The 24358-nt window shown below is 43.2% G+C and overlaps 1 protein-coding gene across 2 annotated transcripts in view; it reads left to right on the top strand.

Moving 5' to 3' along the window:
- LOC126106549 (uncharacterized) overlaps positions 1–17185 on the top strand; it is a 105858-nt gene extending 88673 nt beyond the window's left edge. For both annotated transcript variants that reach the window (XM_049912887.1, XM_049912888.1), the window contains 2 exons: positions 13147–13689; positions 16325–17185. In XM_049912887.1, the coding sequence (XP_049768844.1) occupies positions 13147–13651 (505 nt within the window). In that variant the 3' untranslated portion in view covers positions 13652–13689; positions 16325–17185. The remainder of the gene's footprint in view (positions 1–13146; positions 13690–16324) is intronic.
- The last annotated feature ends 7173 nt before the right edge of the window (positions 17186–24358 follow it).

Raw genomic sequence — 24358 nt, 5'->3', positions numbered from 1 at the left:
CTAAAACCTTCCTGACAACTTGGGGTACAGCACCGCCTTGGCTCCGTCCCCGGATCTGCCTGCTCCGTGACCTTTGTCAATTTCCCAAAGATGGTACCCCTACACTTGTTTATCGTCGGGCATTTGCTGCTCTATGTGCACAAATGACGGACGCCACATTTATTTACACCGACACCTCGAAAACATCGTTAGGTGTAGGGAGTGCCTATATTGTTGGCGACACCCCAAATCGCTTTCGGCTTCCCGACCAGTGTTCGGTTTATACTGCGGAGCTTTACGCTGTTCTCCAGGCTGTCCACTACATCCGCCGCCATCAGCGGATACAGTACGTTATCTGCTCAGATTCTCTCAGCTCTCTCCTCAGTCTCCAAGCTCTTTACCCTGTGCACCCTCTGGTCCACCGGATTCAGGACTGTCTGCGCTTGCTTCACCTGAGGGGCGTCTCGGTGGCGTTCCTCTGGCTCCCGGGACACGCTGGTATCTGTGGGAATGAGGCGGCCGATATAGCGGCCAAGGCCGCAGTCTCTCTTCCTCGGCCAGCTATTCAGTCGCTTCCTTTCACCGATCTTCGGAACGATTTATGTCGCCATGTTGCTCAATTATGGCATGCCCATTGGTCGGCACTTCCCTGTAATAAATTGCGGGAAGTGAAAGCCCTTCCTTGCGCTTGGACCTCTTCCTCCCGAACGCGTCGTCGGGAGGAGGTAATTTTAGCTAGACTCCGGATAGGGCATTGTCGTTTTAGCCATCGACATCTTTTAAGCGGCGATCCTCCCCCACTCTGTCCCCACTGCTCTCAGCTGTGGACGGTAAGACACCTTTTAATTGAATGCCCCTATTTTAATCCGTTACGCTCCCGTCTACAGCTATCGCCTGATCTATCGTCGATTTTAGCAGATGACACGCGCTCCGCCGACCGCGTTCTACAGTTTATTAGTGACAGTGAAATGACGTCAGTCATTTGAAGCTTTTTTTGGGGACAATCACCCCCTTTCTGTAGTGGATTTTTAAGCAGTCTTCTATTTTTAGTTTCTCCAATTTTCTGACTTTGTTCCCATTGCTGCTGGTTTTAAATTTCGGTTTTTTACTGTCTTAAGTCACGGGCTGGGCGCTAATGACCATAGAAGTTTTGCGCCCTAAAACCACAACAACAACAAAATCACCTAAGGCGGGAGTGCCCTCAGTGAGGGCCCCCACAAGGGAGGAGCGCGCCATCGGAGACGCTGGTAATCATGGGGCATTCTTCCGCAATGGTTTCCTCACCATCCACTATGAATGCTCACAAACGTAAGTATACTGAGTCTCAGCCACAGACAGTTCTTCCATCGTTGCCACAGTTCCTTGTTGTTTCTCGGTCTGACGAAGGTCATGACTTCTCCACGGTCAACCCTTTCATTATTCAGAAAGGTGTCGACGCAATTGCAGGTCCTGTAAAGTCTTGTTCCAGATTACAGAATGGCACCCTGTTGTTAGAAACAGTCAGTGCCCTCCAGGCACAAAAATTGCTGCGTACTTCTCTGCTCCACACCTTCCCTGTCCGGGTGGAACCGCACCGTACCTTAAATTCCTCGCGTGGAGTCGTTTATACACGCTCCCTCGATGGTTTGTCTGACGAAGAAATTCAGCACTACCTGTCTGACCAGGGCGTAACGGCTGTTCATAGAGTTATGAAAAGGGTTGACACGAACATCATTCCAACCCGCACTGTCTTCTTGACATTTGACAAAGTTCAACTCCCATCGAAAATCAAAGCAGGCTATGAGATAATTTCCGTTCGCCCTTATGTCCCAAACCCTACACGTTGCTATCGGTGTCAGCGGTTCAATCACACCAGCCAGTCCTGTTCCAATCCGGCCAAATGTGTTACGTGTGGCAAGGATGCCCAAGAGGGTGCTTGTCCACCTCCATCCCCTCGCTGCACCAACTGTATGGGTGACCACGCTGCTTCCTCTCGAGATTGTCCCGTTTTTAAGGACGAAGAGCTCATCCAGGAAATCAGAGTGAAGGAAAAGGTGTCGACCTTTGCTGCTCGAAAATTATTCGACAGTCGCAAGCCCACCGTGCCTCAGACAGGAAAATACAGCACTGTCCTTGCTTCTCCTCGGCCAACAAAGGAGGCGGCCACGCAGACTTGCGACCTCACCTTTAGTGCCACGGTCGTCAGATCGGCCAGCGCAAAGATGGCTCGTTCAACCTCACCACTTTCGCCTGCCCACTCTATGGCTCACCCTTCGTTGGGTTCTGCTAAATCTCGAGCCCAAAAGTCAGATGCCAAGTCTTCGAAAAAAAAGCATACTCGTGAAGAGTTTTTACGTACCGCACCTTCACAACCATCGGTTCCTCCTTCATCTAAACATCATACTTCCAAGAAGGCTATAAAGAAACCCAGTTCCTCTCCTTCTCCGCCAAGGCGTGTCCCATCTACAGCACCACCTGGCGGAAATCGCCCTCGGCCGTCTTCTGTGTCGCCGAGGCGCACTGCTGGTGGCCGGTCAACCAGCCGATCGCTGGTGGCAGGAGCTGCTCCTGACCAACCTATGGATCAGGATCTTCTGCCTTCGGCTCAATGCCATTCCATGTTGTCGGTCGCAAGCTCTGAGCAGTCGTTGAGTTGACAGCACCCTTGGTCACATTCCTCCATTTTCTGTTCACCCTATGTCCATTATCCACTGGAATATCCGCGGCATTCGAGCCAATCGGGATGAATTGTCGGTCCTCTTACGATCCTACTCGCCGGTCATCTTCTGTCTTCAGGAAACAAAGCTGCGTCCCCATGACCGCTTTGTTCTCCCTCATTTTCAGTCCGTCCGATATGACCTCCCCTCTGTTGATGGCACTCCAGCCCATGGAGGACTCATGATTCTTCTACATGATACTCTCCATTATCACCCAATCCCCTTAAACAGTTCCTTCCAAGCTGTCGCCATCCGTATTTCCCTTTCTGGATACACGTTCTGTTTTTGTACTGTATACATTCCATCATCCACACCAATGGCACGAGCTGATCTCCTTCATCTTCTTGGTCAGCTTCCACCCCCCTATTTGCTGGTTGGGGACTTCAATGCCCACCACCCGCTTTGGGGATCTCCACATCCTTGTCCACGTGGCTCTCTGTTGCTAGACGTCTTCTACCACGCGGATCTAGTTTGCCTCAACACTGGGGTCCCCACATTTTTGTCTGCCTCCACGACAAATTTATCTCATTTGGACCTTGCTAGCTCGTTGCTTCGAATGGTTCGCCCTTGATGGTACACACTCGAGTGACCACTTTCCATGTGTCCTTAGACTGCAGCCTCCACTGCCATATATGCGCTCGCGACGCTGGAAATTTGCCCAAGCCGATAGGACACTTTTTTCGTCTCTAGCGACATTCGATGACCGTCGCTTTCCCAGCGTCGACGATGAGGTCACACATATTACCGACGTTATTCTTACAGCTGCGGAACGTTCAATACCACGAACCTCCGAATTGCCCTGGCGCCCCTCAGTTCCTTGGTGGAACGAGGCATGCCGTGACGCAATACGTGAGCGGCGACGTGCTCTTTGCATTTTCCGTCATCATCCTGCTTTGGCCAACTGTATCCGCTATAAGCAGTTCCGTGCGCGATGCCGTCGCGTCATCCGCGATAGCAAGAAGGCAAGCTGGAAATTCTTTATTAGCTCATTTAACACCTTCACTCCCTCCTCGGAAGTTTGGAGTCGGCTTCGACGGTTCTCAGGCGCGCCTAGTTTCTCCCCGGTCTCTGGGCTCACTGTCGCGCATGATACCTTAGTGGACCCCGTCGCAATTTCTAACTCGTTGGGTCAGCACTTCGCTGAGATTTTGAGCTCTTCCAATTACCCACCAGCGTTTCTCCCGAAGAAACGTGCAGCAGAAGTGCGACCTCTTGCTTTCTCCTCCCAAAATCACGAAAGCTACAATACTGTTTTCTCCATGCGGGAACTCCAACATGCCCTTACTTCTTCACGCTCCTCCGCCCCAGGACCGGATGGTATCCATGTCCAAATGTTGCTGCATTTATCAACCCATAGTCTGCGTTACCTCCTCCGCCTTTATAATCGAATTTGGACCGACAGTACCTTTCCCAGACGGTGGCGGGAAGATATTGTCGTTCCCGTTCCGAAACCTGGAAAGGACAAACATCTCCCCTCTAGCTATCGCCCCATTTCTCTCACGAGTAGTGTCTGTAAGGTTTTGGAGCGTATGGTGAATTACCGTTTAGCTTGGTGGCTGGAATCCCGCATTCTTTTAACACCAGCCCAATGCGGATTTCGGAAGCATCCTTCTGCAGTTGACCATCTTGTTGCTCTCTCCACTTATATCATGAACAAACGCCAAACGGTAGTAATATTTTTTGATCTGGAGAGAGCATACGATACCTGTTGGAGGACAGGCATCCTCCGCACACTGTTCTCTTGGGGCTTTCGAGACCGGCTGCCCCTTTTTCTTCGCGAATTTATGGCAGAGCGCACTTTTAGCGTGCGGGTGAACACTACTCTCTCCCGAACTTTCTCCCAAGAAAACGGGGTACCCCAGGGATCCGTGCTGAGTGTTGTACTCTTTGCCATCGTCATAAATCCAATTATGGATTGTCTCCTTCCTGATGTCTCGGGCTCCCTCTTTGTGGACGATTTTGCGATATACTACAGCTCTCAACGGACCAGCCTTCTTGAACCACGTCTTCAAGGATGTCTCGATCGCCTCCACTCTTGGAGCATCGAAACCGGCTCAAGTTTTTCTCCCAGTAAGACCGTTTGCGTTAATTTTTGGCGACGTAAGGAGTTTCTTCCGCCTTCCTTACATCTAGGTCCTGTCAACCTTCCGTTTTTAGACGTCGCTAAATTCTTGGGTCTTATGTTTGACAGAAAACTGTGCTGGTCCTCCCACGTTTCATATCTTTCGGCTCGCTGTCTGCGATCGCTTAACACCCTCCGTGTCCAGCGGACCGAGTGGTCCTTCTCCGCCTCTATCGCGCCTTAGTGCACTCGAAATTGGATTATGGAAGCATAGTCTACTCGTCTGCTCAGCCGTCTATTCTTCGGCGTCTCGACTCTATCCACCACCGTGGATTACGTTTAGTGTCTGGAGCTTTTTACACTAGCCCTGTGGAAAGCCTTTATGCTGAGACTGCTGAACCTCCGCTGTCCAATCGGCGAGCAGTCCTCCTGAGTCATTATGCTAGCCATCTGTCTTCCATGCCTGCTAATTAATCCAGCCCATGACCTTTTTTTCGATGCCTCCTTTGATGTAGGGTATGCAGGCCGCTCCTCCTCCCTACTACCCCCGGGAGTCCGCTTCTGTCAACTGCTCCATTCTCTTTCCTGCCGCTTTCCTAAAACCACCTTGACAACTTGGGGTACAGCACCGCCTTGGCTCCGTCCCCGGATCTGCCTGCTCCGTGACCTTTGTCAATTTCCCAAGGATGGTACCCCTACACTTGTTTATCGTCGGGCATTTGCTGCTCTATGTGCACAAATGACGGACGCCACATTTATTTACACCGACGGCTCGAAAACATCGTTAGGTGTAGGGAGTGCCTATATTGTTGGCGACACCCCAAATCGCTTTCGGCTTCCCGACCAGTGTTCGGTTTATACTGCGGAGCTTTACGCTGTTCTCCAGGCTGTCCACTACATCCGCCGCCATCAGCGGATACAGTACGTTATCTGCTCCGATTCTCTCCGCTCTCTCCTCAGTCTCCAAGCTCTTTACCCTGTGCACCCTCTGGTCCACCGGATTCAGGACTGTCTGCGCTTGCTCCACCTGGGGGGCGTCTTGGTGGCGTTCCTCTGGCTCCCGGGACACGCTGGTATCTGTGGGAATGAGGCGGCCGATATAGCGGCCAAGGCTGCAGTCTCTCTTCCTCGGCTATTCAGTCGCTTCCCTTCACCGATCTACGGAGCGGTTTATGTCGCAAAGTTGCTCATTTATGGCATGCGCATTGGTCAACACTTCCCCGTAATAAATTGCGGGAAGTGAAAGCCCTTCCTTGCGCTTGGACCTCTTCCTCCCGAATGCGTCGTCGGGACGACGTAATTTTAGCTAGACTCCGTATAGGGCACTGTCTTTTTAGCCATCGACATCTTTTAAGCGGTGATCCTCCCCCACTCTGTCCCCACTGCTCTCAGCTGTGGACGGTAAGACACCTTTTAATTGAGTGCCCCTATTTTAATCCGTTACGCTCTAGCAGATGACACGCGCTCAGCCGACCGCGTTCTCCAGTTTATTAGTGACAGTGAAATGACGTCAGTCATTTGAAGCTTTTTTTGGGGACAACCACCCCCTTTCTGTAGTGGATTTTTAAGCATTCCTTCTACTTTTACTTTCTCCAATTTTATGACTTTGTTCCCATTGCTGCTTGTTTTCAATTTCGGTTTTTTACTGTCTTAAGTCACGGGCTGGGCGCTAATGACCATAGAAGTTTTGCGCCCTAAAACCACAAAAAAAAAAAAAAAAAGACGACAACAATAATAGCCGAGCGGTACGTGCAAGCTATAAAATTGCGCTTAATATAGTGATAGCTGGAAAACCATTTGCTGAATTAATAAGCCTCGGTTAAGAGCAAACATAAGTGATGAAAATTTACGTAACTGTTTGCGTTTGTCTGTACGCAGAAATTTTGTTCCAGATATTAAACGTATTGTAAACTCCACCTGTGATAATTAAATAAAACGTATTGTAGTTAATAGGTACTCTTTCAAACCATAATTTATTTCAAGCACTCCTGCTAACCTTATTCCATCATTCAATAAAGCAAGCTAGAAAAACAAAATGCATTAGAGAGGAAGGAGTGGACAGAAGGTATGGTGGGGAGGGGAGGTAAGCGGGTGGCCAGCTTGCCCCTGTGTGCACGCAGAACACCTGTTAACTGCACGCGTGCAATTGCATTGCACACATGCAGGATTCCTGCCCGCCCCTGCCCTAGAGCATTCTGATCCTGTGGGGCACGCACTTCTAGTGCAGGATGTATACTCCTTGGGACAACTGGGCAAAACCCGGGACTTTTTTCATTTGGGAGGAAATCTGGAAAAACCTGGGAATTTTTCATTGTTTTAGATTTAAGTTAAATTTTGTAGTTTTGACTAGTAAGAACTGATACTATAACAAAGAATTTTACTGTACTCTGTTGCTGTGGAATAATACTGTGGCAGTAAAACATAAATGAGGAAATGTGCCATTTACAACAACAAAACACAGTGCACACATAAGAAGTGTCTGCCAACGGCAAGATGTGTCAAAGGCTTGATGAACGCTATGCAATGCTTCACAACAACAAACTGCTTCCGATGAGTGTGATGTCACATCAGGTTCGTTCGAGCAGTTGCCAGCAGACATATGCGGATGCTTGCTTGAGTCGTGTATAAGCTGTATTAACTCCTGCTTCTGGCTACTTGAAGTGTGGCTGTTAGCTGTATCAGCAGTACCAACCAGCAGCCAGGAGCTACGCAGGAAAATTATTTTGGTGTGTCAAAGCTGCCAGATTCATGTATGCACAGAGCAGTTTGAGTTGTAGTGGAGGTTTCCATGTGACCAGTGTTTGTTTGGTGATTTGGCTGTTTCCTGTTCATTTACAGCTCTCACAGGAAATGGAGGGGGGGTTACAGAGAAGAAACGGAATTCTGTGGCCTGGAGTTATCAAGTAAATTAAATAAATTCACATAATTACAGAAGGCTAATTTCCTGATTTTATTTTATTTCCACATTTGTCGCACTAGAGCATTAATCACCTTGCAAAAGAATGAATCTATTTTTGTCGATTTGGCTTTTATTAATCTTTTCTGTAGAGGCAGTCAGTTTATTTGAAATGAAGTGTTTCATTCCACACTATTGGTTAATTTCAACTGTTTGCTGAATTTCAGATGCACACTTTATTCCGGAACGTATGGAATTATGCTGTAATAAAGAACAAAACACGAGATAATACAGTACTGGTACTGCTAGAAAATTTGCATCCCAAAAAGCATACTGAAAAGCTTATCAGGTTGGGGGGCCTACATCTTTGTGAATATGGGGATACAAATGTGCACTTCAAGCCAAATTATGCATTTTAGTATAGTTACGAAATTCAGATGTTCTTGGAGTATCATATGATGCCCTGTTTTGTTTATGACATAATGTAAGATCTCTTAACGCTATATACGTACGAACATACAGGCTTTCCACATCATCGTTGTTGTGCGTGCCCAGTAATGCCTGTTTTCTTGTGCTCCCTGCAATTGCTAAAAATAATTCTAACAGGTTGTGGGAAAATATTGTGAATGGTGGTTTGCAAAGTATTACTTCCAAAGTAAATTTCATTTTACACAAGATGAATTAAGTTACGTGCGAGAAAGCTCTTTGAATTTCTTACATCACAGAGCATTTTACTCTGATTTAAAGCTTAACACTTGGAGGGACAGTCACTTAGAAAAAATTTTGAGCCCAGAAGACCAAACATTTATGTCAATATTCAACATTTTACTGGCACATTTGTGTGGTGTATATTAAACTGTAACACACACAAAAAGGACTACTATTTTATGCGAAAGCTTAGCCTTTCTTGTAACTGCACTATGTGTATTAATTTAAACCATTCACTTTGTGCTATTGGCTGACACCATGTTTCCTTTGCTCTGAGTATATGATATCAGTGGCACGCGAGATGACGTGACATGGGCTATGATTGACTTGCAAAAGTGCGTTCTAAGCTCAGTGTCAATACTTTGAAAGCTAACATGCTGTTTTTGGTGTAATTTGAATATATAATTTCAGAATACAAATATATGCAGCATACATGCTGCTACATATTGCAGATCTTTACAAAACACGTGGTTTTTCCCTATTTTACTATGGGGCTCGTCTTCTAAAGTGCTAGGAAGTCCTATGCTGGTGACCAAAACCTTAACCATTTAAAGGATCCATAAGTTTTACAATTCAGAGGGTAAGTTTACTGTCACTTAATCACGGAAAAAGTGTTTTTTCATATGGTGAAAAAGTGAATTTTTAGCCGGGAAAGATCCGGGAATTTTTTCCTTGTCTATATTTACAAGCTATAGTGGGGCCCAGCAACATCAAATGGGGGTTGCGAACTTATCAAAAATAAAAAATGTGAATTCAATAATACATTCTGATACAATAAAAAATTAAAATTCACATTTACACTGATATAATGCACTTACAAAGAGTGCTGTATCAGCACTGAACAATGCTTTTAATAATTCACTTTTCAATAAGAAACTAAAAAAAAAAAAAAAAAAAAAATTCAGTTACCAGGGGCTCCCATGGGAATGGCTTGTAGAAAAGGAGGGTTTAGTATTAGAAACGCACAGTTTCAGTGCTTTTTCTGTGTTTGGCTGAGATTTATATTCTGCCTTCAAAGCAGCCAGTGCAGAAAATAAACATAGGATATTGAAAATGATGATAGTATACAAAATGCTGTTGTTTTCAGTGCAGAACTCATCCATGCAAAGAGCAGTTTATTAATAATTGTCCTTAGATTTCACATCTTGCTGTGAAGTCTATTCTGATTTCTTCTTCAACATTTGAGACCTTTGACAGTATTTTCTTGTGCTATCTGTAAGACAGCAAACTGTAGATAACCGTTTATTTTGATTTTATCAATGTAGGAGATTGGCATTGTGAAATAGCAATAAATTTATTTATTCTTGGTAATTTGTAAGGCTTATATTTTTAGCATCAAAATATATCATAGTGTATAGTATTGTATATGTTGTTGTTTGAGGAAGAGGGTTGGGGAAGGGAACACACAATGAAAATTAAGATTGAAAATTGGGTAGTGAGTATTGAGAGGTTGAGAAACACTGCACTAGAGAATGCTCATTCGGGTTTGTTCACTTTTACTGTAAAATTTATGTAAGGCAGAGATCACGGAAATAGTGAAAGAAAGAAAAACATGGTTTAAACAGTACATTGTGGCCGATGTAGCTAGTGTGTGGGCACAGGATTCTTAGGCTTCCACCATGTCACTGCCATTTCAGAAAACAGTGTGAAAAATTTTTTTTAAAAACTTCTAAATTTAACACTTTTCTTCAGTGAAATATGTTACTGTATCAAAACAGGCAATAGGTTGCTCATTTATACTGTCATCCGAACTGTTAATTATTTATATATAACTGGTAATTTGAGGGTTGTTCAAAAGAAAAGTTCCGTCTGTCTAATGAACCAAAGGATTCCCCAATCTTGGAATTTTTTTGGCTGTGACAGGAGGCAGTCCTCCACTGTGTTCTTCACTTTGTCATAAGAGTTGAAGTGCTTGCCTTCGAGAATTATTGAGCTGACCACATGTGCGAAACTCACAGGTCAACATGTCCGGGCTGTAGGGATATCGGGTCACCACTCAAATGCCCCCAGCCTTCCCATAAATGGGCTCTCCACTTTCTCACTGACGTGACAACCACACAGTCTCCCTTGTACAGTTGTCATCAGCGCTGAATGCATCTACATCTACATCCATACTCCGCAAGCCACCTGACGGTGTGTGGCGGAGGGTACCTTCAGTACCTCTATCGGTTCTCCCTTCTATTCCAGTCTCGTATTGTTCGTGGAAAGAAGGATTGTCGGTATGCCTCTGTGGGCTCTAATCTCTCTGATTTTATCCTCACGGTCTCTTCGTGAGATATACGTAGGAGGGAGCAATATACTGCTTGACTCTTCGGTGAAGGTATGTTCTCGAAACTTTGACAAAAGCCCGTACCGAGCTACTGAGCTTCTCTCCTGCAGAGTCTTCCACTGGAGTTTATCTATCATCTCCGTAATGCTTTTGCGATTACTAAATGATCCTGTAACGAAGCGCGCTGCTCTCCGTGGGATCTTCTCTTTCTGGTACGGATCCAGCACTGCTGAGCAGTATTCAAGCATTGGGCAAACAGGCGTACTGTAACCTACTTCCCTTGTTTTCAGTTTGGATTTGCTTAGGATTCTTCAAATGAATCTGTGTGGCATCTGCTTTACCGACAATCAACTTTATATGATCATTCCATTTTAAATCACTCCTAATGCGTACTCCCAGATAATTTTTGGAATTAACTGCTTCCAGTTGCTGACCTGCTATATTGTAGCTAAATGATAAGGGATCTTTCTTTCTATGTATTCACAGCACATTACACTTGTCTACATTGAGATTCAATTGCCATTCCCTGCACCATGCGTCAATTCGCTGCAGATCCTCCTGCATTTCAGTACAATTTTTCATTGTTACAACTTCTCAATATACCACAGCATCATCCGCAAAAAGCCTCAGTGAACTTCTGATGTCATCCACAAGGTCATTTATGTATATTGTGAATAGCAACGGTCCTACGACGCTCCCCTGCAGCACACCTGAAATCACTTTACTTCAGAAGACTTCTCTCCATTGAGAACGACATACTGCGTTCTGTTATCTAGGAACTCTTCAATCCAGTCACACAATTGGTCTCATAGTCCATATGCTCTTACTTTGTTCATTAAACGACTGTGGGGAACTGTATCGAACGCCTTTCGAAAGTCAAGAAACACGGCATCTACCTGAAAACCCGTGTCTATGACCCTCTGAGTCTCGTGGACGAATAGTGCGAGCTGGGTTTCACACGATAGTCGTTTTCGAAACCCGTGCTGATTCCTATAGAGTAGATGTCTAATCTCCAGAAAAGTCATTATACTCGAACACAATACGACGTTAGAGATATAGGTCTATAGTTCTGCACATCTGTTAGACATCCCTTCTTGAAAAAGGGAATGACCTTTTCGAATCCTTTGGAACCCTACACTCTTCTAGAGACCTACGGTACTCCGCTGCAAGAAGGGGGGCAAGTTCCTTCGCGTACTCTGTGTAAAATCGAACTGGTATCCCATCAGGTCCAGCGGCCTTTCCTTTTTTGAGTGATCTTAATTGTTTCTCTATCCCTCTGTCATCTATTTCGATATATGCCATTTTGTCATCTGTTTAGAGAAGTAACTACAGTGCAGTCTTTCTCTGTGAAACAGCTTTGGAAAAAGACATTTAGTATTTCGGCCTTTAGTCTGTCATCCTCTGTTTCAGTACCATTTTGGTCACAGTGTCTGGACATTTTGTTTTGATCCACCTACCACTTTGACATAAGACCAAAATTTCTTAGGATTTTCTGCCAAGTCAGTACATAGAACTTTACTTTCGAATTCATTGAACGCCTCTGGCATAGCCCTCACACTACATGTCCCTTCACATAATTTTTGTTTGTCCGCAAGGCTTTGGCTATATTTATGTTTGCTGTGAAGTTCCCTTTGCTTCCGCAGCAGTTTTCTAACTCGGTTGTTGTACCACGATGGCTCTTTTCCATCTCTTACGATCGTGCTTGGCACATACCCATCTAACGCATGTTGTATGATGGTTTTGAACTCTGTCCACTGATCCTCCATACTATCTGTACTTGAGACAAAACTTTTGTGTTGAGGTACTCTGTAATCTGCTTTTTGTCACTTTTGCTAAACAGAAAAATCTTCCTACCTTTTTTAATATTTCTATTTATGGCTGAAATCATCGATGCAGTAACTGCTTTATGATCCCTAATTCCCTTTTCTGCGTCAACTGTTTCAAATAGTTCGGGTCTGTTTGTCACCAGAAGGTCTAATATGTTATCGCCACGAGTTGGTTTTCTGCTTAACTGCTCAAGGTAGTTTTCAGATAAAGCACTTTAAAAAATTTCACAGGATTCTTTGTCCCTGCCACCCGTTATGAACGTTTGAGTCTCCCAGTCTATATCCGGCAAATTAAAATCTCCACCCATTTGTCCCATTTAACTCCTTTTGCAGTCAGAATGCCTCCAAGCACTTCACTCACCAAATTTTTCAATGTGAATGGCACAATGTCCTCACACCCACTGCCGTGCCAAATGAATGGAACAGAACTGTGCACTCCCCTCCTGTCACGTGTCCACGAGTGTGCGTGACCACACTGGACACTAGATTCGTGTCTGTAGATCTCTCACTACGATATCTCAAAACAGCATATCCTAATTTCGAACTGTTCGGCTGTTAAGACATTTCAGAACTTTTCATTTGAACACTCCTTATATGTTTTGTCGGCGCCAATTAAGTGTGTTCTATTGATAACTTCGTATTAGCCTCCCCCCCTTCTATGGTGATAATGATACCTGAAACTTAGTAGCTGTTAAAAATATATGTTACAGACGCATCATGCTCATCCAAAACCTGACAATACTGGCAAAGGGGACTGAAGTGGGCAAGGAGATTGGCAACCCTGTGTTGTACACAGAGCACGAGGTGGAACCACGTGCAGCAGCACCACAGTACACAGAACGGCAATCGAAGACTGCGCGTGCGCTGTCGAGACTGCGAGCGAGGGTACTGTTCAGAGAGACACTGTACACATTGGAACCAGATACGGCAGTACTGCAAGTTTTGTTAAGGCGGAGAGTGAAACAGCCCCCGTTGCCGATGCGTCGCACATTGCTGCGTGCAGCGTCGCTGCCCTGGCCACCACTGCGTGCAGAGTTGCAGCACGTAGCGGAAATGCCCCCAGATGAGAGGCGTGTGGCCGTACTCAGTGTATCGATTCTGCGCGTGGCAGCACGGATCGCACGAAGACAGCTGCCACCGGCATTGCGTGGGGCGGGGCAGCTCCCACTGGTGTTGCGTGGGGCGGGACAGCGAGTATCGGCACCGGGTGCATAGCCCTCGATACCCGTGTGTTCTGGGTGACAGGTGAAGTGGTAAGTAGATACCTGGAAACTCATTACTGGACAGTAAGAGGGCTCACATCTACTGAAATAGGAGCAAATTTCGTATATTGTAAGGTTGTTTACCATATTTGAAGCAGTAAATACTTGATAAACCAGCTGTGAATAATTAAATGCCAAATAAAAATGTAGGCACTCTTCTTCTTGATGTAGCATTCAAATGCTACCTGAATTACATTACAGTTAAAAGCTCTAATACAAAGCTGTTTCTATTTTGGAGTCGTGACACTTTTCATAGGTAACTTTCGTTCTAAAAGGTTGCTAATCATGAATTTTGTGAAGCAGTGTAGGCAAAACTTGTGATGGGAACAAGAGGGTATGTGGGCAGTGGATGATAAGTACCAGTGACAGAGCTGCACAGGTGTGTTTCTTAGCAATGAAGTTAAGTAATTGTGTCAGTCCCATACATAACTATGACAGGGAATTTTGGAGTGTGTTCAGAAAAATTATCATAATCCAGAAAATTCACAAAATGCCCTCCCTCCCAAAAAAAAGTGGCACTCTATATAGCTGAAATAATTAAGTAGCTGCTTGAACTGTAGCTCTGCTATTTGCCAACTCTATCAGACATCTTCCAACATAATTATGAAAAGGATAGATTGCTACTCACCGTGTGGAGGAAATGTTGCGGACAGGCACAACAGAGACTGCTATACATTTGAGTTTTCAGCCTAAAGGTCTTCTTCTAAAGTAGAAAACACACACACACACACACACACACACACACACACACACACACACACACACACACACACACACACAGCACAACTCTCACACATACTACTGTCTGGCCACTGAGGCCGCATTGTATACGGAAACAGTGCCTGTTGGGAGAAGCAATCTGTGAATGGTGGGGGTAAGGAGAGGACATGCAATTTGGGAGCTGTTTTTGTTCTGTTTTTGGTGACTTCTTGGGTCAAAATTTTTCTTTCAGTATCTAATCTTGAGTAAATTTTTGTAGTACGGCATATGTTGTATCTACAAGTGTTAAATGTGGAACAAAGACTCAGAGAAAAACAGCTGGAACTGGCAAACTTCAAGACACACACTCATATCATAGCTCCCAATATCTACCATGGCAGGTGAGCCAGGAACAGGAATGTTTCCAATTGTATGTAACATGCATTATCATTCCGAAATCAAGAGCTTACTCGTGGAAGCATCAAAATTAAAAGCAATATTTTTATTTTTTAAATTTTACGCATGTGTATCTACTCTCTCACTTTGAGCTTCACGGCATCCGTTAGTTATAATGCAATATCTTGCTATTTGTGCTTCCTTATCTAAATCTGTATATGCACTCAACAAACCACTGTATTTTGTATGGGGAGGGTACCCTGTACCTCTAATAGTCATTTCATTTCTTATTCTACTCACAAATGGGATGAGGGGAAAAGCCACTGTCTATATGCTTCCATACGAGCCTTAATTTCTCTCAGCTTTGTGGCCCTTAGGTGAAATGTGTGTTGGTGGAAGTAGAATCATTATGCAGTCAGCTTAAATGTTGTCTCCAAGTTTGTGTTCCATGAAAAGAATGTTAATCCTCCCTCCATGGATTCTCATTTAAGTTGACAAGTGTCTCCATAATTCTAGCAAATCTAGCAACCTGTCTCTGAATTGCTTCAATGTCTTCCTTTAATCAGGCCTGATGGGGCTCCCAAACACTCAAACACTACTCAAACAATACTCAGGAATGGGTTGCATTAGTGTTCTACATATGGTCTATCTTATAAAAGGTGCATTTTCCTAGAAGTCTACCAATAAACCAAAGTTGACCATTTGCCGTCCCACCTATTGTCCTTGCGTGAGCATTCTGTTTCGTTTTACTTTGCAGTGTTATACTGAGATATTCGAGGTAACTATGTCAAGCAGCTCACTGCTAATGCTGTTGTCGAATGTTAAAGTACTATTTTCCCTACTCACCCACATTAACTTGCAGATATTAAGAGCCACGAAGAATATACCAGCACACTCTGTGTTCTGATGCCTGTAGTACTTGAGAATGGCCTGCAAGGCCAAAAATCGCCAATTGTGTACAAAGTGTTAAATAAAAATACAAACAAGTACAACAGCCACGTTTCTACCCTTAAGCAAATTCATGGCTTTGGTAACCTATTTTAAGATAATGATCACTTAACAGAGGAGGCTTGAGTTGCAGGCTGCTAAACATTCAAGCTCTAGGACAAAAAGGTGGTCCTTCTGAAACAGAGTGCGCGCACGTGTGTGCCACCCCCCCCCCCCCCTCCCACACACACACACACACACACACACACACACACACACACACACAGTCACTGTTTCTAGGCAATGGAGTAGCAGCTATCCTTTTCATATTATTATTTCATTCTGGATTTTTCATTGTTTGTCATTTAAGGGTCACCTGGCAGGTGCAGCTAATGTGTCTGTACAATAGTGATAGTGTGGAAACTTCAGTTGTTAGCATAGTGACTGAAGCACAAATACAGTCAATAAATTTCACATAGATGGTAGCACAGTTCATAGTAGTATGAGATGGTTATAAACAATCAAGATGTTATGCAATTAAGTGAACATGAACAGAATCATCATCTGGTAGTATTTCATAAAAACTTTTCCCTTGGTCACACAGGTTTCAGCATGTGGCGAATGGTGCTGGAGTCACTGTAGCAGCAGAAGTACCATCTGGCACACAGTCCCTGTCACCCCACTGTGATGGTGTTAAGATTTTGTGCCACCGCTGGAATCAGTATGGCATAAGAGTGACATTAGCAAGTGATGGCTAAACTGACTGACTTTCCCAGGGGAAAACACTGACTGATTTGCTATTAAGTATGGATTTCACAAAAGGTTCAGTACTTGGTATGTTCCTGTTATTAACCTTCATAAGTTCTGTATCGTGAGCATTATAGAGCTTTCCAAAACTCAACTACACCAGACAAATCAAAGTTAATAGCTCTCTGTGAAAATACAATATACAATAAGCTGGTGTTCTTCTGTTGGTGACAAAAGCAGTACCAGTTTGGTGAGAGACTACAACTGGTAAAGGTTGATTAGTTCTTTCACTCCTTGGGCTACAGTGGTGAGGTGTATAATGGATGCAGCCTCTGAAGGTGACCTCTCACTGCAGTGATGTAACTCACCATAGAAGTTCACCACCTCCACTGAGACTCTTGTGAGCATACAGACTTGTGAGCATACATTCTGAGAGAGACGTAGATGATGAATGACAGAGGTTTGAGGCTTAGATCTAGTTTATAATAATTATGTGCCTATTGCTATTTTGCCGTAAGGTTAATACCAGAAATGACCTCCATCTGTATAAAAAGACATGTAATTTTCTGCTTTTTATTATGCATTCATCTTCAGTATCATTTGTGAAGTTTAAATGTGTTACTGACAATGAGTTTTTAAGGCAAATAAGTAATTGTAAGTTCAGTGTAAAACAAAAATTATGTAGCATTTGGAAAATATTATTTGTGTGCTAAAATGATTTCATAAATTTACTTATGACCCACAGACTACCTCATAAGAGATAGTGTACTGAGGCTTTAGCGACCTTCATTTACACATGGGAACCTACACAGCTATATATACAGGATAGTCACAAATAATTAATGAAAAAAACTTCATTACATTGTGCAAGCCCCAAGTTATCTAACATTGAAATTTAGTAAGTCAAATCAGGCCAATGTGTGAGAAAATTCAGGTGGCATGACACACAAAATTTTGTCATGTTCGATCCTTACTACTCAATGTACAGTTATTCTATGCTCTCTTGTTTTGTTCTTAGGATCAAATAAAGAGCATGTATAGTGACACTGCCTATGGCAGGTGACTTGAATATGCGTGCACTAGAGGTGGCAAAAAATAACGTAACTGATAGAAATAACCGGTTACTGAAAAGTAACGGTTACTGCAATAACCGTTCCTCTGATACAGGCAGTTATTTCAATAACTGTCTAATGTGAACAGTGCCTCGCGCCATCTGTTGACCGATGATCGTACTACTGTTTCCCGTCAACTCATCGGAGATCTGGCTAGGAACTATGGAGAGGGTAGACCATTTTGGAAGGCGTTCTATAGGCCATGGAATAACTGTGAGACTGCGCGCCATCTGTTGATAAGAACTGTGTACTATATCGTGCGCCTTCGTTACCTTTAGCACAAACAATTAAATAAGGTTAATGTCCGAGCGGTGGCTGATAGGAGCTGCAGTACAGGCATTAACAAGTAAGGTCGTTCCCTTAAGCCACCGCCTCATATGTCAATTTAGCTTGGACGGGTTGTATAAAGAGAGGTACCAGAAGGAATTCGAGCGACTATGGAAATAACTGTCAGAGATCGGTATTTTCCTCTGGCAGTTATCGTTTTTGGCTCACAGTTCTCGCTCTCTGGCAGTTATCGGACTACCATTACAAGTAACCTGGAAGTTGGTAACGGAATAACTGTGTGTTTGTGTTCCTGATACAGTGACTCCAGTCTTAGATCCCGGTGATATTACAGAGACGATAGTTACTGGAGCGAACAAATATTTACGTACTTCTTCAGAAATAGCCGCTGGCCATCGCGAATGACAAATAACATGTCAGAAAGTATAACATAATACAGTGGATAATAATTATTATCCTCATCATTTGTCAGGAGATTGTCAAAATATGTGAATATATCACAGTAACTGCTAATATTTACAGAATTGGTACACTGACAGAATAAAACACAGTTATGTACTTTTAATAAATTTATCGTACACAGAATACCCGATCTTGACTGTTGCAACCAAGTGCTGAAATATAGCAGAATTTTTACCTAAGCTGGTCTATCAGTCTCTGTTAAGATATCCATCTACAGAGTAGAAGGAGGGGTCAATGGAAGCGTCTGATTCCAACCGTCTGCTTCGACGTAAAGGTGTTGTGGTGTGTGAATGTCATTATGGCACGGTGTTTATGAGTTGGTTTGTGTGTGTGTGTGTGGGGGGGGGGCTGTCGATCTAGGTTGCAGTGCCGGAATTTGCTGGTGGTAATTAATTTTTTTTTTTCTTCCTAGTTGTGATGTTTTGTGTACTTATGGAGTATTGAATGTGATTTAATTTATGTAGGGACGATTGATTTGTGGACTTTTGGGATTGTGGTTTTATTTTTCGCAGTTGTAGGTGTTGGTTTTTTGGCATCAGTAGCTGTGGTGGACCTATATAGGTCACCGGAAATGACCGATTCCCATTTTCATAGTTGTGTGTTGATGTTTTAGTATCGTCATCTGTGGTTGACCTATGTAGGTCAAGGGAAATGTCTGATTACAATTTTCGTACTTTTAGTTGTGGGTATTGGTGTTTTGGTATGGTCACATATAGTTGACCTATATTGTTCAAGGGAAGTGTCAGATTCCTGCAGATTTTTGTTGGTGTAGCAGAATGCTGTTTTTGTTCTTCATTTTGTGTTTTGGGATCATGGTGTGTTTTTTTACTAGCTTGTCCTCACCCTAAAACCCCCAACTTCCCGCAGTTGTCCCGTTGGTTTGATTGTATTTTTGGTGGGAAATGTTATTTTATTATTTATATGTATCTTCGTGTTTGTTGCCATGTGTATGTAGTGACGTCATAGACACACTTAAAATAGCCATTTCCGGCATATTGATGACTGGTGGAATCAGACACTTCTGTATCAAATAGTCTTTCAAACACACTGTAAACCGTGCTTTATCTGAAACCAAGTTTTTAATGGTTGCTGACTTGCTGGCAGTTTATTGAAAATGCATGTTCCTGAATATTGGACCCCTTTTGGACGAAGGTAAGTGATTTTAGGTCTTTATGTAGATTGCTGTTCCCATTTCTAGTACTGATATTATGTATTAAGCGATTGGTTGGAAATACTTGTAACAAATTTCATTAAGGAATAAATATACTAGGAAGCAGTGGTTAGAATACAAAGTTCCTTGAACAGGTTCCTACATGATGTTCTTGAATTGATACCACAAACAATTTTTATTACACGCTTTTACATGCGAAAAACTTTTGCTACGTTTGATAAGTTACCACAGAATATGCTCCCTTATGAAATAATAGAATGAAAAAATGTGGTATGCCCTTCCCAACTGAATTGATTATTGAGTTGTAGTCCCAGAAATGTAACACTGTCAACCTTTTCGATCTGCATGTCTTCATATGTTATAAACATAAAAACAGTTTCCAAATCTGACATAAAACTTGGGTTAGCGTACTCACACTTTCCCCAATAGGACTAGCTTTTACAGCACAGGAGTAAACGAATCTGTCACATTACGTATATTTTTTGTTGTATTACAAGGCTGTACACTTTATTCTATTATGTGAGCAGCACAAGAAATTAAGCTTCGAATTTAACCTACAGTACTCAGTTTACATATTACTTCATACTTAAAAACGCACGTTGTTAACATTTTACTTAAACAGTGCTTTGGCGAAGTTCCGCGTACTTTCTGTCGCAGCTGAGAAGATAATATTTCTAATAGTGACCGATAACCTACAAACATATAATATGAAACACTAATAATCGTTCTAACATCAACTAAAATGTACCCGGAGTTAATAAGCTAAGGTTATGACACGATTCATACGACATTCCTGCTATTTCACACTACTCGCAGTTATACTGATAACTAAACTGATGGATTCCAACTATGTCGTTATTTAACTGTCGGAGTATTCGGTATTCGCTAGCGAAAAATAACTTGGCAGTTATTAATAACTGTTAACGATAATGGTTATCAAAGAATAACTGGAACTGTGATAACGGTTACTCCAGAATAACCGTTTGGCCCACCTCTAGTGTGCACAATGGTGTGATTGCCTCACTTCAATGCTAATTGACTCCGAAATGCCGTGACACGCCAGATTTTTGTTTTGAATATTTCTCAGCACAACATACTCATTTCTGACCAATCTATATATGTCATAAGTAGGAACAGGGAAATCTCATGGCAAAAAACACAAAACCAGAAATTTTTACGAAATATAACAAATTTTGTGATTTTACAATATTAAAAATATAATGTAAATCTAATGACAGTTTACTAATTTTGGCAACTGATGGTTATTGAATGTTGAAATTGCATTTTCACTTATTTTTTTCCTCATAGCTGAGGTTTATGTATATGCTGAGGTGACAAGTCATGGGATACTTCTTAATATTGCCAGACCTGCTTTTGACCAGCATAGTGAATCATCTCGACGTGGAATGAATTCAGCAAATCATTGAAAGTCCCCTGCAGAAATATTGAGCCATGCTCCTGTATAGCTGTCTATAACTGCAGAAGTGTAACTGGTGCAGGATTTTGTGCCTGAACTTACCTCTCAGTTTAAGTCCCATAAATGTTTGATGGGATTCATGTCAATCTGGGTGGCCAAATCATTCCCTTGAACTGTCCAGAATGTACTTCAAACCAATTGCGTAGAATTGTGGCCTGGTGACATGGCGCATTGTCATCCATAAAAATTTCATCGTTGTTTGAAAACATGAAGTCCATAAATGGCTCAAATGGTCACAAAGTAACTTAACATTACCATATCCAGTCAATCTTCGGTTCAGAGGACTCCGTATATTCCATATAAACACAGTCCACAACATTATGGAGCCACCTGCAGTCTTAGCGAAAACATGAGTTCATGGCTTGGAGTCTGCACCAAACTCGAACCCTACCATCAGTTCTTACCCACGTAGATTTCTGCAGCTCTTTCACACAGTGTTCCTTGTTTATCACTGACAACTATATGCAAACACTGCTGCCCCTTGATGCTGTGGATTTCAGAATCTTGAATTCTCTAACAAGTTCCAAAATGGAATGTCCCAGAGTCTAGCTGCAACTACCATTGTGTGTTCCAAGTCCGTCAGTTCCCATTTCACGATTACTAAATGATCCTGTAACGAAGCGCGCTGCTCTCAGTGGGATCTTCTCTATCTGGTACGGATCCAGCACTGCTGAGCAGTATTCAAGCAGTGGGCGAACAAGCGTACTGTAACCTACTTCCTTTGTTTTCGGATTGCATTTCCTTAGGATTCTTCAAATGAATCTGTGTGGCATCTGCTTTACCGACAATCAACTTTATATGATCATTCCATTTTAAATCACTCCTAATGCGTACTCCCAGATAATTTTTGGAATTAACTGCTTCCAGTTGCTGACCTGCTATATTGTAGCTAAATGATAAGGGATCTTTCTTTCTATGTATTCACAGCACATTACACTTGTCTACATTGAGATTCAATTGCCATTCCCTGCACCATGCGTCAATTCGCTGCAGATCCTCCTGCATTTCAGTACAATTTTTCATTGTTACAACTTCTCAATATACCACAGCATCATCCGCAAAAAGCCTCAGTGAACTTCTGATGTCATCCACAAGGTCATTTATGTATATTGTGAATAGCAACGGTCCTACGACGCTCCCCTGCAGCACACCTGAAATCACTTTACTTCGGAAGACTTCTCTCCATTGAGAACGACATACTGCGTTCTGTTATCTAGGAACTCTTCAATCCAGTCACACAATTGGTCTCATAGTCCATATGCTCTTACTTTGTTCATTAAACGACTGTGGGGAACTGTATCGAACGCCTTGCTGAAGTCAAGAAACACGGCATCTACCTGTGAACCCGTGTCTATGGCCCTCTGAGTCTCGTGGACGAATAGCGCGAGCTGGGTTTCACACGATCGTCTTTTTCGAAACCCGTGCTGATTCCTACAGAGTAGATTTCTAGTCTCCAGAAAAGTCATTATACTCGAACCTAATACGTGTTCCAAAATTCTACAACTGATCGATGTTAGAGATATAGGTCTATAGTTCTGCACATCTGTTCGACGTCCCTTCTTGAAAACGGGGATGACCTGTGCCCTTTTCCAATCCTTTGGAATGCTACGCTCTTCTAGAGACCTACGGTACACCGCTGCAAGAAGGGGGGCAAGTTCCTACGCGTACTCTGTGTAAAATTGAACTGGTATCCCATCAGGTCCAGAAGCCTTTCCTCTTTTGAGCGATTTTAATTGTTTCTCTATCCCTCTGTCGTCTATTTCAATATCTACCATTTTGTCATCTGTGCGACAATCTAGAGAAGGAACTACAGTGCAATCTTCCTCTGTGAAAAAACTTTGGACAAAGACATTTAGTATTTCGGCCTTTAGTCTGTCATCCTCTGTTTCAGTACCATTTTGGTCACAGAGTGTCTGGACAGTTTGTTTTGATCCACCTAATGCTTTGACATAAGACCAAAATTTCTTAGGATTTTCTGCCAAGTCAGTACTTAGAACTTTACTTTCGAATTCATTGAACGCCTCTCGCATAGCCCTCCTCACACTAAATTTCGCTTCGCGTAATTTTTGTTTGTCTGCAAGGCTTTGGCTATGTTTATGTTTGCTGTGAAGTTCCCTTTGCTTCCGCAGCAGTTTTCTAACTCGGTTGTTGTACCATGATGGCTCTTTTCCATCTCTTACGATCTTGCTTGGCACATACTCATCTAACGCATAATGTACGACGGTTTTGAACTTTGTCCACTGATCCTCAACACTATCTGTACTTGAGACAAAACTTTTGTGTTGAGCCAACAGGTACTCTGAAATCTGCTTTTTGTCACTTTTTCTAAACAGAAAAATCTTCCTACCTTTTTTAATATTCCTATTTGCGGCTGAAATCATCGATGCCAGAACCGCTTTATGATCGCTGATTCCCTGTTCTGCGTCAACTGTTTCAAATAGTTCGGGTCTGTTTGTCACCAGAAGGTCTAATATGTTATCGCCACAAGTCGGTTCTCTGTTTAACTGCTCAAGGTAGTTTTCAGATAAAGCACTTAAAAAAATTTCACTGGATTCTTTGTCCCTGCCACCCGTTATGAACGTCTGAGTCTCCCAGTCTATATCCGGCAAATTAAAATCTCCACCCAGAACTATAACATGGTGGGGAAATCTACTCGAAATATTTTCCAAATTATCCTTCAGGTGCTCAACCACAACAGCTGCTGAGCCAGGGGGCCTATAGAGACATCCAATTACCATGTCTGAGCCTGCTTTAACCGTGACCTTCATCCAAATCATTTCACATTTCGGATCTCCGTCAATTTCCTTCAATACTATTGCACTTCTTATCGCTATAAACACGCCTCCCCCTTCACTGTTCAGCCTGTCTCTGCGGTATACATTCCAGTCTGAGTTTAGGATTTCATTACTGTTTACGTCTGGTTTCAGCCAACTTTCTGTCCCTAGTACTATATGGGCATTTTGACAGTTTATTAATGAGAGCCTTTCTGGGACCTTTCTATAGACGCTCCTGCAGTTTACTATTAGCACATTAATATTGTTATTCCCTGTTGCATTTTGCCTACTCGTACCTTGCCACGTCTCAGGAGGCGTCTTGTCGGGCCTAGGGAGGGGATTCCCTAACCGAAAAAACCCCCATGTGCACTCCACACGTACTCCACTATCCTTGTAGCCGCTTCCGGCGTGTAGTGCACGCCGGACCTATTCAGGGGGACCCTACATTTCTCCACCCGATAGCGGAGGTCGAGAAATTTGCAGCCCAGATCTCCGCAGAATCGTCTGAGCCTCTGGTTTAAGCCTTCCACTCGGCTCCAAACCAGAGGACCGTGATCGGTTCTGGGAACGATACTACAAATAGCTAGCTCTGATTCCACCCTGCGAGCGA

The sequence above is a fragment of the Schistocerca cancellata genome, chromosome 10 (assembly GCF_023864275.1).
Source record: "Schistocerca cancellata isolate TAMUIC-IGC-003103 chromosome 10, iqSchCanc2.1, whole genome shotgun sequence".
Taxonomy (NCBI): domain Eukaryota; kingdom Metazoa; phylum Arthropoda; class Insecta; order Orthoptera; family Acrididae; genus Schistocerca; species Schistocerca cancellata.
This window is presented reverse-complemented; position numbering and strand designations above follow the sequence as displayed.